The following is a 14,567-nucleotide window of genomic DNA, read 5'->3' on the forward strand; positions in this document are numbered from 1 at the left end:
GCACTTATTGAGCTTTAAAGTGTTATATAAATCAATGGGCATTTATTAAGTGCCTACTATGTGCCAGATGCTGTGCTAGGCACTTGGGAGACAAAGATAAAACTGAACATAGTGCTTGGCCTCAGGAAGTTTACAGTCTAGCCAGCACAAACAAGAAGTAAGCTGATATTTATATCCGCCATCTTTTTTGATCCCATAACCATGCAGGTGAGGGATCACTAGACTCATTTGACAGATGAAAGAAAATGAGGCACCAGAAAGATAGTGTGACTTATCGAAAATCACCTCATGAGATGAGAAACCGCAAAGTCAGGCCATCTGTTTCTTAATCCATTGGTCTTTCCTTTACCTATGAGTATCAACTTTCCTGGAGGGGTATGCCAAGTCTTGAGACAATGAGCAGGATAGCAACCAAGTTATCTCAAGTCACTCCCAGAGAAGAGCAAACTTCTGAGATCTTGAAAAAGATGAGGAACCTTAGAATATGAGGTATTTTCTGTACAATTAGGCAAAGTTCCCAACCAACCTGAGTACATGGGCCGGGGTGTAGTTTAGGATACTTTGACACCTGAGTGAATTAAATGGATGGTTGGGAGGAGAGTAGCCAAGAATATTTTAGTTCCATCACACTTACTCAACCACAAACAGTGCTAATGCATACCTCTTTCCACTACCCTGGTTACTCAAATTTTTGCCATCTGTCCCCTTGGGCACATGCGTCAGAGGCTGACAGATAGGAACATCTAGGTTCTAATAGGAGGAAATAAGTATGAATTGTTCTCTTGATGACTCTGTTAGTGTCTTGTCATGAGACGGACTTAAAATGCTTACTACCTTATAAAGAACTCTGAGCAGTACAAAGATCAACCAGTGTCCAAGGACCCAAGACAGAAGGCATGCTACTCACACCTCCTGACAGAGGGATGAAGGCCTAAGGGAAGAGAGTAAGGCATCTGTTTTTAGCACATGGTCAATATTGATCATTTTATTTTGCTCAACTACACATATGTTATGAGGGTTTGTTTTTTTCCCCCAATCACTGTGGTTGTTCGTCATTTATTCACAAAGACTAACGACATGATGGGGTGGTTTCTTGACTTGCACATGCAGTGGATTTGAGTGAAGTGGAGTTGCAAAAAGTCATCAACCTTATTCTCTCTTCTATAGTCATCCAAGTCCAGTGGCAAGAAAAAGCCAAATTTTCCCAATGGGGGAGTAAGGGTAGAAGGGAGAGAAAACAGATTTGTTAACTGAAATTTTTTTTACCTTAAAAATAAAATGCTTTGCAAACTATTAAAAAAATGCTCACTAAACTATAACCCAATTTATGACTATGGCCTTCAAAGTCTTCTATCATTCCCACTCATTTCTGTTTTTCAAGCTGGCCATCTTTCATCAATCTGTCAATTTTCTTTAGCTGCTTTGTTCACCATCTTTGTAACACATTCCCTCCTGGCCTACCTTTATATGGCTCTGCCAGTATTCTTTCCTATGTGAAGTTTTTAAAAGGCACAATCTTCCTTTCTACAAATTTTCCCACATAAAAGGCCAGAGTAAGGGTGTTCTCTTGCAGGAAGCCTTCCCTGCTTACAACAGAGGAAAATCATTCCCATTATATCCTTGAAGTGCTGTGAACTCCTTAACAGGCTTTGGGTATGGAGGGGTTGGGAGTCCCACAGTCATGATCAAGAGAGCCCTTAGAGAATGTTGGAAACTCCTCATCAACCCTGACTTCTCCAAATGAACGAAATCAAAGCCAGGGATCCTTGGCTATCCTGTTTCCTATAACTATAAAGCTCCAGAACCTCTGAGATGAATCTTTTTTCTTTGGAGGGCAGGATGCTTTTTTTTAACTTTTATTTTACATTTACACTTACTTTTTTCCCCTCCTAAACAATGCTTCCCTTGAAACAACCCCTGGTATTTCTACAAAGTAATATCTGCTCAAGCTTGGTGTTGAGGAACTGTGACTTACATCAGGAAGGAAAAAGGGGTCACTCTGGGAAAGGAGAACGGCCAACTCTTCTTTGGAGAGTACAGAAAGATCATGCTTTTTCAGGATTTTGATGTTCTTTTCTGAATGAATTTCATGGGAATATTTACAATAATTTCTGAAAAGAAAAAAAAGATTATTATCATCTCAGTAGTAGTAGTAATAGTAATAGTAGCAGCAGCAACAGCTAGCATTTATATGGCAGATACAGTACTAAGCACTTGGCAAATACTGATCCTCATAATAACCTTAGGGAGTAGGGAATATTATTGTCTTCATTTTGCAGTTGAGGAAACTGAGTCAAACAGAGAAACTTAGTCAAACAGTAAATAACTTGTCCAAAGTTACACAGCTAATTGTAACATATCATAATGCGACCTCTGCCAGATGAAGCCCACAGAAGAGATACATCAGAGACAGTTTAAGAGTTCAGCTTCTTGAGGACTTCTACCAGGCTTCCTTCCTTACTTTAAGGAAATTCTGAAAAAAAATCAAACACACAACATATAGGATCTGGGGATGAAAGGAGAAGGGGAAAGATATATATACTTTTTAGATCACAAAAGAAATCATATTCCATTTACAAAAGAAAGGATTCCTTAAAATAACATCTTCCCTACTGAAGATAAGAAGCCTCTGGAACTTATTAAAGAGGAAGGGGTCACATGCTTGTGAGGAAAAGCATAGTCAGTATGTACAATTAATGGAAGATGGACTTGAACCTATGACTCAGTTGCTCAAGATTAAGGACATGGCTTAAGGCTGTACTCACTGAAAATAAATATTTGATGAATCAAACCTAGGGATTTTCATTCTGAATGCAATTAGCTGTCCAGGGGGATAGAACATATTAACCACTAACTATCAGTATCTTATTTTAAGCAAGTCCTCATAAGCAGAAAGTTTCACATGAAAAGAGACCTTGTTTTTTCTAGCTTTTGTATCTTCTTTGCATCCTGCCAAGTCCCTATTATCAGGATCTCCATGTAGAAGGTGCCTTAGATAAGTGATGAATTAAGTCAAAGTCATAACCTCTCTCAGGGTCTCAACGCCTTCTTTTGTGAAATGAAAGTATTGGACTAGGTACCTCTGAGCAGCATTATGGGACTTCAGGACTCTTGTATTTAATAGCTAATTATTAAATTAGGAACAAGATTTTTCCCCTTTTCTACTGCCCCATTCAGAAATCAAGGATAAAAAAAAAAAGAAATCAAGGCTTATACTGAGAGGGAGAACTCAGATCTATCCAAAAGGTAAAGTTAGTATGCCTAAAGGGCTATAAAGAACTGTACATACCCTTTGACCCAGTCTTCTAGGTCTGTATCCCAAAAAGATCATAAAATGGGAAAAGGATCCACATGTACAAAAATATTTATAGCAACTCTTTTTGCAGTGGCAAAGAATTGGAAATTGAGGGATGTTCATCAATTGGAGAATGGCTGAACAAGTTGTGATATAAGAATGTAATGTAATTCTATTGTGCAAGCAGACTTCAGAAAAGCCCAGAAAGACTTATATGAACTGATGCAGAGTAAAATGAGCAGAACCAGGAGAACACTGTACACAGAGTAACAGCCACATTGTGGAACGACTGACTGAGAGATAGCTCTTCTCAGCAATGCAAGGATCTAAGACAACTCCAAAAGACTCATGATGGAAAATGCCATCTACATCCAGAGAAAGAACTCTGGAGTCTTAGGGTGGATACGTGGCATAGTGAATAGAGCACTGGTCCTGCAGTGAGGAGAACCTGAGTTCAAATCTGGCCTCAGACATTAACACTTCCTAGTCATGTGACCTTGGGCAAATAACATAACCCCAACTGCCCTGCCTTCCCCCCTCCAAAAAAAACAAAAGAACTCTGGAATCTGAATGCAGATGGAAGCATACTATTTGCTATCCTTTCCTTTTGTTGCTTTGTTTCTTCTTTCTTGTGGTTCCTCCCATTACTTCTAATTCTTTACATGATGACTAATGTGAAAATATGTTTAATATAAATGTATAAGTAGAATCTATATCAGACTGCATGCTGTCTTGTGGGGGGTAGAGGGAGAAAGAGAAAATATAAAACTCAAAATCTTATGGAAGTTAATGTTGAAAATTAAAATAATTTTTTAAAAAATATGAAGTTAGGTGAATGATGGATTCCATCCCATTGTGTCTTACTCAAACAGGTCTGGGAAAATGTGGATTCTTCCTTTTGTCAGACAGGTAATATGGATATACTGAGTGATCAGTCATGTCACCCAATCCCTCATTAGAATAAGCCCACCTCTCATTATAATATTCATTCTTCTCATTACTTACTAACCAACTAGAGTTGATTTCCACTCTCAGTCTTTTTCCAAAGGCTTTATAAGTAGCGAAGGTTTCACAGGCTAGGTCTCTGGTAATGGAGAGGTCAAATGAGCCCTTTTTGTTAACCTACTTGCTAGCAGTGGTTAATAAAACTGATTATAATTTACCCAGAGACTCTCTCTTGAAAATTCTTACTCTAGACATTATAAAATACATTAGATTACAAAGGAAATCAATTATACTGAAATGTAGTTATAAAACTACTTTTCCAAAAATTTTTGTTTTTATTTCTTTTTGTGTTTTTTGCAGCATGGCTAATATCAAAATGTTGTACATGACTGCACATGTACAATTTACATCAAAGTGCTTGCCTTCTGATTTTGGAACTCAAAACTTTAAGGAAATAAATAAATTTGTTGTTGTTTTTAAAAAGGGCCTGTTATATGCCACCAGACACTAAAAATCCAAAGACAAATACTAAATGCTCACTGCCTATTCTATCAATCAGTCAAAAAACATTTATTAAATTCCTACTACCTGTCAGGCACTGTGCTAGGCTATTAGGGTAAATAACAAATATACATATAACGCAAAATAATGGGAAATGGGATGGGGAGGCCTCATGTAACAGATGACACATGAAGAAAAATGGAGATTCTACAGGGCAAAGGTGTTTAGGAAGTGCCTTCCAGCATAGGTCAGTTGGCTGGACCACAGAGTGCATGAAGGGGAGTAATATGTAGTGAGTATGAAAAGTAGACTGGAGTCAGATTGGGAAGAGTATTAAATTCTAGAAATAAGAAGTCTGAATTTATCCTGGAGGCAGGATATTGAGTTTATTGAACATGATCAGGCTTTAGAACTATAGGAAAGACTGAAAGTAGGGGAATCAACTGAGGTATATCAGTGATGCCAAGCTCAAATAGAAATGGGGGTCACTAAACCATACATAAAGAACCCTAAAGGTGGAATTGGAGCCCAAGAGAGCAGTGTAACAGCAGGAAAACTCCATGAGTTCTCCCCATAACCACCTCAAATACCTATAAAATATGACACTAAACAAATTCTAGAGCTACAGAACCCACAAAGTGACAGAAACAAATCTCCCACTGAAGGCAGCTGAGCAGTCCAACAGGAAAGGTCCATCTCGGAGTGGTGGGAGCTGAGCCCAGTTGTGTGCCCTTGGCTTTAGCCCCAGGGTGGTCCCGACCAGCAGCAGCTGGAGCAGACTAGGGAGAGTGGAACACCAACAGCGGTTTCCAGAATTATCAACCCATAAACGCCAAAGTAAAAGGTCAGTGTGGAACTCTGTTGGAACAGGGTGGGGGCTGGAGGAGCCTGGTCCAGCCCTGCCCCCTGGGACAAGAAGTGGCAGCAGCACCAACAGACCTACAACTGCCATTGAGCACCTGCTTCAGAGCTCCTGGCCTGCAGATCGTAATCACTCTTGCTTTAACCTGCTTGAATCGGGATTGCAGTCTAGAGTGGAGGTCCTGGGGTGTGTGACCAGGTGCCACAGCTTGTGGGGGCTATAGAGGGCACCCAACTAATAGCTTCAGGAGCTGTGAAAACCCCAGTTATTTGGGACAAAGCTCTCCTCTCTGGAAGCAGAGTTCTAATGTGGCAAAAAGCTCAAAAGTCAAGTAATTGAGTGGCAACATGAGCAAGCAAAGGAAGCAAAGCAAGCACAGCAATCCAACTTTAGATTCCTTTTTTGGGGACAAAAAGGATCAAAACATGGAACGAGAGGAAGACAACGAAGTCCGAAGTCCTGTACCAAAGGCTTCCAAGAAAAATATGGTTACAAGCCATAGAGGAGCTTAAGAAGGACTTTGAAAACCAAATAAGAGAAATGGAGGAAAAACTGGGAAGATAAATGAGAACGATGCAAGAAAATCATGAAAAGCTAGTCAACAAGCTGAAGAAAATAACACCTTAAAAAACAGACTAACTCAAATGGCAAAAGAGGCTCAAAAAGCCAATGAGGAGAAGAATGCCTTAAAAAGTCAAATTTGCCAGATGGAAAAAGAATCTCAAAAGCCCACTGAAGAGAGAATTCCTTCAGAATTAGATTGGAACAAATGGAAGCTAATGACTTTATGAGAAAGCAAGATACTATTAAACAGATTGAAATAAATGAAAAAAAAAAATAGAAGGCAATGTGAAATATCTCACTGGAAAAACCACTGACCTAGAAAATAGATTCAGGAGAGATAAATTACTGGACTACCTGAAAGCCATGATCAAAAAAAGAACCTAGAAATCATCCTTCAAGAAATTCTCAAGGAAAATTGCCCTGATGAACCAGAGGGCAAAATAGAAATTGAAAGAATTCACTGATCACCACTTGGAAAAAATCCCAAAAAGAAAACTCCTAGGAATATTATAGCCAGGTTCTGGAGTTCCCAGATCAAGGAGAAAATATTACAAACAGCCAAGAAGAAACAATTTGAATATTGTGGAAACACAATCAGGATAACACAAGATCTAGCAGCTTCTACATTAAGGGATCTAAGGGCTTGGATTACTATATTCCAGAGATCTAAGGAGCTAGGATAAAAACTAAGAATCACTTACCCAGCAAAACTGAGTGTAATGTTTCAGGTGAAAATATGGTCATTCAATGAAATAGAGGACTTTCAAGCATTCTTGATGAAAAAACCACAGTTGAATAGAAAATCTGACATTCAAATACAAAAAGCAAGAGAAGCATGAGAAGGTAAACAGGGAAAAGAAATCACAAGGAACTTATCAAATTTGAATTATTTATATTCCTTCACAGAAAAACAATAATTGTAACTTAATGAAACTTTTCTCATTATGAGGATAGTTGAAGGGAATATAAATGTATACATATACATATATATACACATACACATACATATATGTCTACATAGGAGGGTATATGTGCATATGAATATATATGTGAATGTGTGTATGGCACAGGATCAACTGAATAGGAAGGGATGATATTTAAAAAATAAAATTAAGAGGTGAAAGAGGAATATGATGAGAGGAGATAGGGAAATAGGGAGAGACAGAATAGGGTAAAATATCTTATATAAAAGAGGCAAGGGAAAACTTACAATGGAGGGGAAGAACAGGAAGGCAAAAGGGAATGGGTCAACCTTACTCTCACTGAATTTGGTTTAAGGAGGGAATAACATACACACTAAATTGGGTATCTTACCCCACAGGAAAGTAGGGGGGAAGGGGATAAGAGTAAGGATGATAGAAGAGTGGGCAGATGAGGGGGGAGGGTGGTTACAAGCACATACTTTTGAAAAGGGACAGGGTCAAAGTAGAAAATAGAACAAGTGGGGGGTGGGACAGGATGGAGTCAGTCTTTCACAATATATGCACTATGGAAATGTTTTGCATAACTACACATGTACAACCTATATTGAATTGCTTATCTTCCCAGTGAGGGTGGGTGACAAGGGATGAAGGGAAAGAATCTGGAATTCAAAGTTTTAAAATAAAATGTTTTAAAAATATATATTATCATTACTATTATTTGTTTACATGCAACTGGGAAATAAGATATACAGGCACTGGGGTATGGATATCCATCTTGCCCTACCGGAAAGTCAGAGGGGTACTGGGGAAGGATATAGGAGAGAGATTGGGGGAGAGGGTATTCAGTGGGATTGCTGTTTTGGGATAGTGGGTAGGAGAAAGACAGGGAGAAAATTTGTAACTCAAAATCATGTGGAAATGAATGTTGTAAACTAAAAATAAACAAAATTTTTAAATAAAAATAAAAAATAAAAAAAACTCTAAAGGCCACATAATTGTTGTAGAAAAACACATGTTTATGTATTTCTCTTTTTATTCGTTTATTAATATTGTTAGACATTTTCCAGTTGCATTTTAATGTGATTCTGGCAGCCCTGGAGGGAAATGTTGTCATCTGTTTATTGAAATGGAGCAAGCTGGAGCTTAGCTTAAGAGAGCCCCTAATTAGGGTGGTGGCTGTGTTAGTAGGCAGAAAGGATGGTTATTGTGGGGGTAAATTTAGCTTTCTTTAAGTCTTCCTCAATTATCCTTAATTCCTGTGCCTTTTCATTGCTAATTGCATCCTATTTATCCCATATTTAGCTTGCTTTGTATATATATTTATCCACACGTTGTCTTTATTAGACTGTAAGTTCCTTGAGAGTAGGAACTGTCTTTTGCCTCGTTTTGTATCCTCAATACTTAGCAAAGGGCCTGGAACATAGTAGGCACTTCATAAATATTGATTGATTTACAGAACTGACAAGACTTGACAATTAACTGGATATGTGGGGAGTAGGGACAGAGGAATCAAAGATGATTTGGAAGCTGTCAACTTATGCAAACAAAAGGTTTTCAAAAGAAAAGAGGAAGGCTGGAAAGGCCATGATTTGCAGGAGGGGAGGAAAACATAAATTCTGTTGTAAACATATGAAGCTTGATGTGTGTATATCCAAGTATTCAGCTTAGAGCTCAAGAAAGAATCTAAAAATTCTTACTATCTCATGGAGTCATCAGTTTCTGTGCTCTTTCCTACAAGAGTCCCTGTCTCCCCTTACTTTATTTTTAAATAAAACTCACTTTCAGGGAGACAGTTGATACTGATCATCAGGTCTACTGACAGCAGTCAACTACATGGGCTTCTAGTCCAATACTGAAGATTGACCACATTTATAAACGGGGCAGTCAAGGTTTTGCATTTTCACTCTGAACAGTCTCATCTCTTCTTGAGGCCCCATGGTATCATGGGATTTAAAATGGGAATTATATAGCCTATCTAGTCCCTATCTGACAAGGGAAGAAAATGAGGTGTACAATGGTAAAGTTGCTTGTCCAACGTCCCAGAGTACAGTAGGAACAGAATTCAAAATTAGGTGCTCTGATTCTAAAATCATCAAACAGAAATTAAATATAATTACTATATTATTACTTAATATACATTAATTGTAATTCATTTAAAATATGTTATATATTTAAACTAGTTTTATCTATTTCATTATATTATATATTTAAGATGTTTTCTAGATTTTTAATCTATCTAAAATATTAAATAAATTCTAAAAGCACTGTGAATGCCAGCAGAAAGTGAGGGTCACTTCTAGAGCAGAGGTTCTCAAAATTAAATCAGGGATCCCTGGGCAATCTTCCTACTAATAGGAAAACCATTTTGAGTTCAAATACAGCAAATACCAAGAGATGAACTATGACCTGTTTTAACTGCTTGCTAGAAATTCTGACCGCCTAAAGTTTTGTTTTAACCTGTGTAAAGGACTTAATACCTTCTTTGTCTCTTCCACCCCACAGACCAGAAGGGAGGCAGGCTCAGGATAACTTCTCTTCTCTGTCTCAGCTAATAAGAGAACACACAAGTTCTTTTTGTACTCTTTCCTCTTCCATTATTGAAAAAGAAAAAATTCCTGTGTAAAGTTCACCATTGATATCTATTTGGAACAAAGTGAAGTCTATGGCTGGGGACAGCTTGAGGAAAGGACTTAGGGGCTGGAAAAAAGAAGCAATATTTATTTTGAGTGTTTATAAAGAACTTAACTTTGCCTTTCTTTGTACTTCTATGTGAAGATTACAGAATGCATTAAATAATGATTTAAGGTAATATTTATTTATATTTAATATTAATTAAATTAATTGTTGTAAACATATGAAGCTTGATATGTGTATAGCCAAGCATTCAGCTTGGAGCTCAAGAAAGAATCTAAAACTTCTTACTATCTCATGGAGTAAATAGCTCATTAATAAAATAATATTTTAAGGTAAATATCACAATTTATCAACACATTTTCCTAGCTACAAACACATACATACACATAACCACACAAAATAAATATATAAACATATATTCTGCTATATTTTGTATATTCATTCATATACATAAACACACATACATATATGTTGAAATTAAATATTTTGCTTCTTAAGTGCATTTCTTTTTGTGTTTGTGTACATACACAAACATATATATATAGTATATATATATACACAGACACCCATACATAGAGACAGAGACTGCCTATTTGACATTTTTCATTCTACATATATAGAACGAAAAAGAAGTGTGATTCAGAAACAGAAAATGAGTCATATAATTTCAATTCAACAAACATTTCTCAAGGGCCAAGTAAGTACAAATCACTGCTAGGAACACAGCATACAAAGATGACAAAAAGCTTCAAAAACAATAAGCAAACCTAAAACCACCATACCAGGTTCCATTCACAAGGTCCTGATTGAAATGAAATCCCAAAATAGAAGATTAGACCTGCAGGAATCCAGCAAAAACAAGACAAAGAATAAAGCAAATATAAACAAAGGCAGGTATTTTAAAAGAGAAGAATAACTCAAAAAGACCCACAAGAATGTCCAAGAGAGAGCTAAATTTATAATGCTATTAAGGGAAACTGAGTCTGTAAAGAACAGAACTCATAACAGCAGAATGCTGTCGTTCAGTCATTTTTCAGTCTTGTCCTACTCTTCATGACCCCAATTGGGGATTTCTTTTTTTTTTTTTTTTTAAGCAATCGGGGTTAAGTAACTTGCTCAAGGTTACAAGGCCAGGTGTTTCTGGGTGGGTGCTAAGTGTCTGAGCCTGGGATTTGAGCTCCAGGCTACCAGGCCGCCCCAATTTGGGGATTTCTTGACAGAGATCCTGGAGTGGCTTGCCATTCCTTCTCCAGTTCATTTTATAGATGAGGAGACCAAGGCAAACAGGGTTAAATGATTTGCCCAGGGTCACACAGCTTTCACAACTTCTGAAGATGAGTCTTCCTGATGACAAGCCCAGCGTTCTATCTACTGTGCCACCTAGCTGCCTACCTAGAGGAATAAAGCAAGAGTGACTCCATTTGGGGTTGTCTTGTTAAGTTTTAGATGTTCAAGGCCCATCCATCAGATATCAGTCAGGTATTTTAACACCTTCTATGTACCAAGAGCTGATATGTCTAATTTGAAATATCTAATAGGCAGTTCAAATATGAAAATTCACTTCACTTGTTGACTCCATCTCAAATCAAACCTCCTTCATCTGGTTTTTTTTTTCATTTCTCATCTTTCTCTTGCTTACAATCATCAACTGTGTGTGTATTTTCAGCTTTTGTGGATACTTTGTTCTGCTGTGGGGAAGCTGGGTGACAGTGGATAGACAGAGTTCTGGGCCTGGCCTCTTCTTCATGACTTCCAATCCAGCCTTCTCATTCTTAGCATAGTACCTGGCACACAGTAAGGGCTTAAAAAATGCTTAATGACTCTATAGCATAGTTAACCTGGCCTTCTTCTGACTATTTTTCATAAATCTCAGAAGTTTCCTTCAAGATTCAAGCCCACCTTCTTCTACATGAAACTTCTGATTTCTCCCAGCTACTAATATCCTCCTCCCAAATCACCTTCTATCGGTTTTGTATATATTTTGTACCGACCTCTAAGTGTACACGTTATCTCCTTCAATCTAATTTAAGATCCTTGAGAGAGGCATGTTTTCACTGTTGGTTTTGTATCTCCAGTTCTCATCCACAGAACTGACACTCAGTAAATGATTGTTGCTAAATGGACTGATTGTTTTTTTTTCAGAGGCACCAAAGTGTAAATAGCTCATTCAACTCAATTTGGCATATTTACTGATTAAGCATCTATTATGTGCTAGTCACAGAGAAAGAGAAGGAGAAACAGCAACAGAAGCAGCATTAGAAGCAGAAGAGGAAAAGGAGGAGAAAGAGCTTACTGGAAAGGAATATTATACACATTCACACAAATTAGAAAGTACCATATACACACACACACAAAGTAACACAAAATTATTTCAAGAGGGAAAGAGTCCCAGCAAGTGGGGGAACTGAAAAAGGTCTTACGATAGGACTTGGCACCTGAGATGGGCTTCAAAGGACTTTTCAAGGTGGAAGTGAAGAGGGAGAGCGTGCTGGATGACATGGGAAACCATCCCTACAAAGGCAAAAACTGAAAACAGCCCCTGTGCTCAAGGAACACACATTCATTAGAAGATATAACAACCAAAAAAAAAAAAGGGAAAATAATAAAACTGTGGTTTTATTTAGTTGGGGAATGCTCTATTTTCTGTGTGCAAATATTTTTTCCTTTATGAAAACAGGAGTCCAGCAAGGGAAGCGGATCTGATTACTCGGTGATTAATCATATACCTATGGGGAAGCAAGTAGGGGCAAGCAGGAGCCCAGATGGGAAGAGGAGTTTCTTGTTCACTGGCCCCAAAATGTGTCTGCTGTCCTAGTTCTCTGGGAGCTGAAGAGTCTCTGACATAGGAACTTGGCAGTAGACTTCCATATCCTGGGTTCAGTGTGGCTCCAGAAAGCAGCCAGAGGGGCTCTAAGCTCAGGGGAAGAGAGCATGGCAGCCTAGACTCCCATGCAACCAGTCATCAGACATCTACAGAAAAGAGGATAGGGCTGAAAAGCTAACTTAGCCATAACAGAAATCACCACTGAATCCTTTACTTCAGACAAAGCAAGCAGTAACAGCAGGACAATGGCAAAAGAGCTTCCAAGGACCAGAGTCATCAATCTCTACCAGAGGCAGCAGTTGACAACAGCCAGGATCAGCACAGAAAAGCCCAAGGGAAGTCATTTTTGAAAGCCTGTAGGAAAGGCTCTTCTTGATTTGGTGATGCATCCAGTAACCAAATTCAGGATGGCTCATGGACAGTAGACCACCCCTTGTCAGAATCAAGCTTTGAGCAGATCTATGGAATGGGCACCTTCTTTGAGACAAGCAATGTCAAATGACTTACAAATATTATCTCATCAGAGGCTGGGTTAGATGACCACAAGGGGTCTTTCCAGGTCTTCAGTTCTAATTTTATTATTCTATGACTTTCCTAAATTCATGGCTATCAACACCTAAGCTGCCTTCTGAAGCCACACTGAGCTATTCGTTGTTCAAACCAAAGATATGAAAGTCTACTATCAAATTCTTATTTCGGAGACTCTCAACTCCCTGAGAACAAAGACAGCAGACACATTCTGGGGTCAGTGAACAAGAGGCACCTCTTCCCATCTGGGCTCCTACTTGCCCCTTCTTGTTTCCCTACAGGTATACACTAATCATTGAGTAATCAGTAAAATGCTTACACACCAGAAGACTAGAAACACCTGGAGGGGGAGGAGCTACCCTTTTCACATACTTAGGGTTCCCATATACAGAACTAGGGAAAAATCAGATTATTTTACAAGGGCTAAGCAATCTAACAATCCTGCCAGACTAAAATCTACACTAAATCTCAAAAGTAAATCTACATTAGCTATAATCCTAGAGTTTATCCAAGGACAAAAATAAAAACAAACAAAAAAAAAAAAAAAAAAAAAAAATCACGATAAAAAAAAAACAAAACCTTTAAAAAAAAAAAAAAAAAAAAAAAAAAAAAAAAACAAGAAAAAGCTGGCATCAAGCAAGACTACAACCTTTTCCAGGCTTTAGGAACAGTTCTTCCTCAACAACTGCAGTCAACAAAATTCAGCATCCAATAGGCAATCCTCTGGTGATAAACCTCTCTAAACTCATGCTTCAACAACAACTTGCATGCACCAAAGTTCTCTCCTGGAAACATTTCCAGCTTTTTAGTATTTGTCAGTTTTTGCTAGGTTTTGCTATGGCCCTCAGAAGGGAACAAAGATTTTAAAACTAAGTCCAACAACAGTCTTAGCTATATGGTAAGAAATCTGGTAACTAAGTGGAGATGAAACCCAAGCTTAAACTGATATAGGAAGACTGGTAAGAAATAGGAAAAAATAACAAATTACTGCCCCAAGCACTTTACCCTGGAGAATTCTTCCAAACTTAAATAAAAGATTTTGCATAAACTGTTACAAAATACAGAAAAGATCTACATGTTACCCAAATTAGTTTTAAAACCCACTACCTAATGCAGGCTCCAAAAAAAAGGAGAAATTCTAATATCTCACTTCATTTTAACATACAGAATACAACACAGAATTATCTGCTTTAACCAACTAGTCAGTTAGTACCTCAAAATGGAAAGCTAATGAAACACAAGGAAAACTACCATAAGAACTCATTACATTCAAAGGAAAACAGATAAGAACAATACAATTATCTCCCAGAAAGATTTCTCAGGGGACATTTAATAAAGTTTACCATCTATTTTATCAAAACTATTGTAATCCATATACAAAGGGATTTATGGGAAAGAGTTGGGCAGGGTGAAAAGGCATGGAAAGCTTGGAGGGAATGTCTGCCCTGCTAAGATCATACATGCACGGCAGTATTGTCCAATAATAAACAT

General features: G+C 37.9%; 1 protein-coding gene across 4 annotated transcripts in view; it reads right to left on the minus strand.

The window, feature by feature from the left end:
• ZC3HAV1 (zinc finger CCCH-type containing, antiviral 1) overlaps positions 1 to 14,567 on the minus strand; it is a 106,391-nt gene that overhangs the window by 77,242 nt on the left and 14,582 nt on the right. For all 4 annotated transcript variants that reach the window (XM_069087323.1, XM_069087322.1, XM_069087321.1 and 1 more), the window contains exon 2: positions 1,976 to 2,111. In XM_069087323.1, the coding sequence (XP_068943424.1) occupies positions 1,976 to 2,111 (136 nt within the window). The remainder of the gene's footprint in view (positions 1 to 1,975; positions 2,112 to 14,567) is intronic.

The sequence above is a fragment of the Petaurus breviceps genome, unplaced genomic scaffold (genome assembly GCF_028583685.1).
Source record: "Petaurus breviceps papuanus isolate PSGF00001 unplaced genomic scaffold, PetGlider_PUasm1.0 181, whole genome shotgun sequence".
Classification (NCBI taxonomy): domain Eukaryota; kingdom Metazoa; phylum Chordata; class Mammalia; order Diprotodontia; family Petauridae; genus Petaurus; species Petaurus breviceps.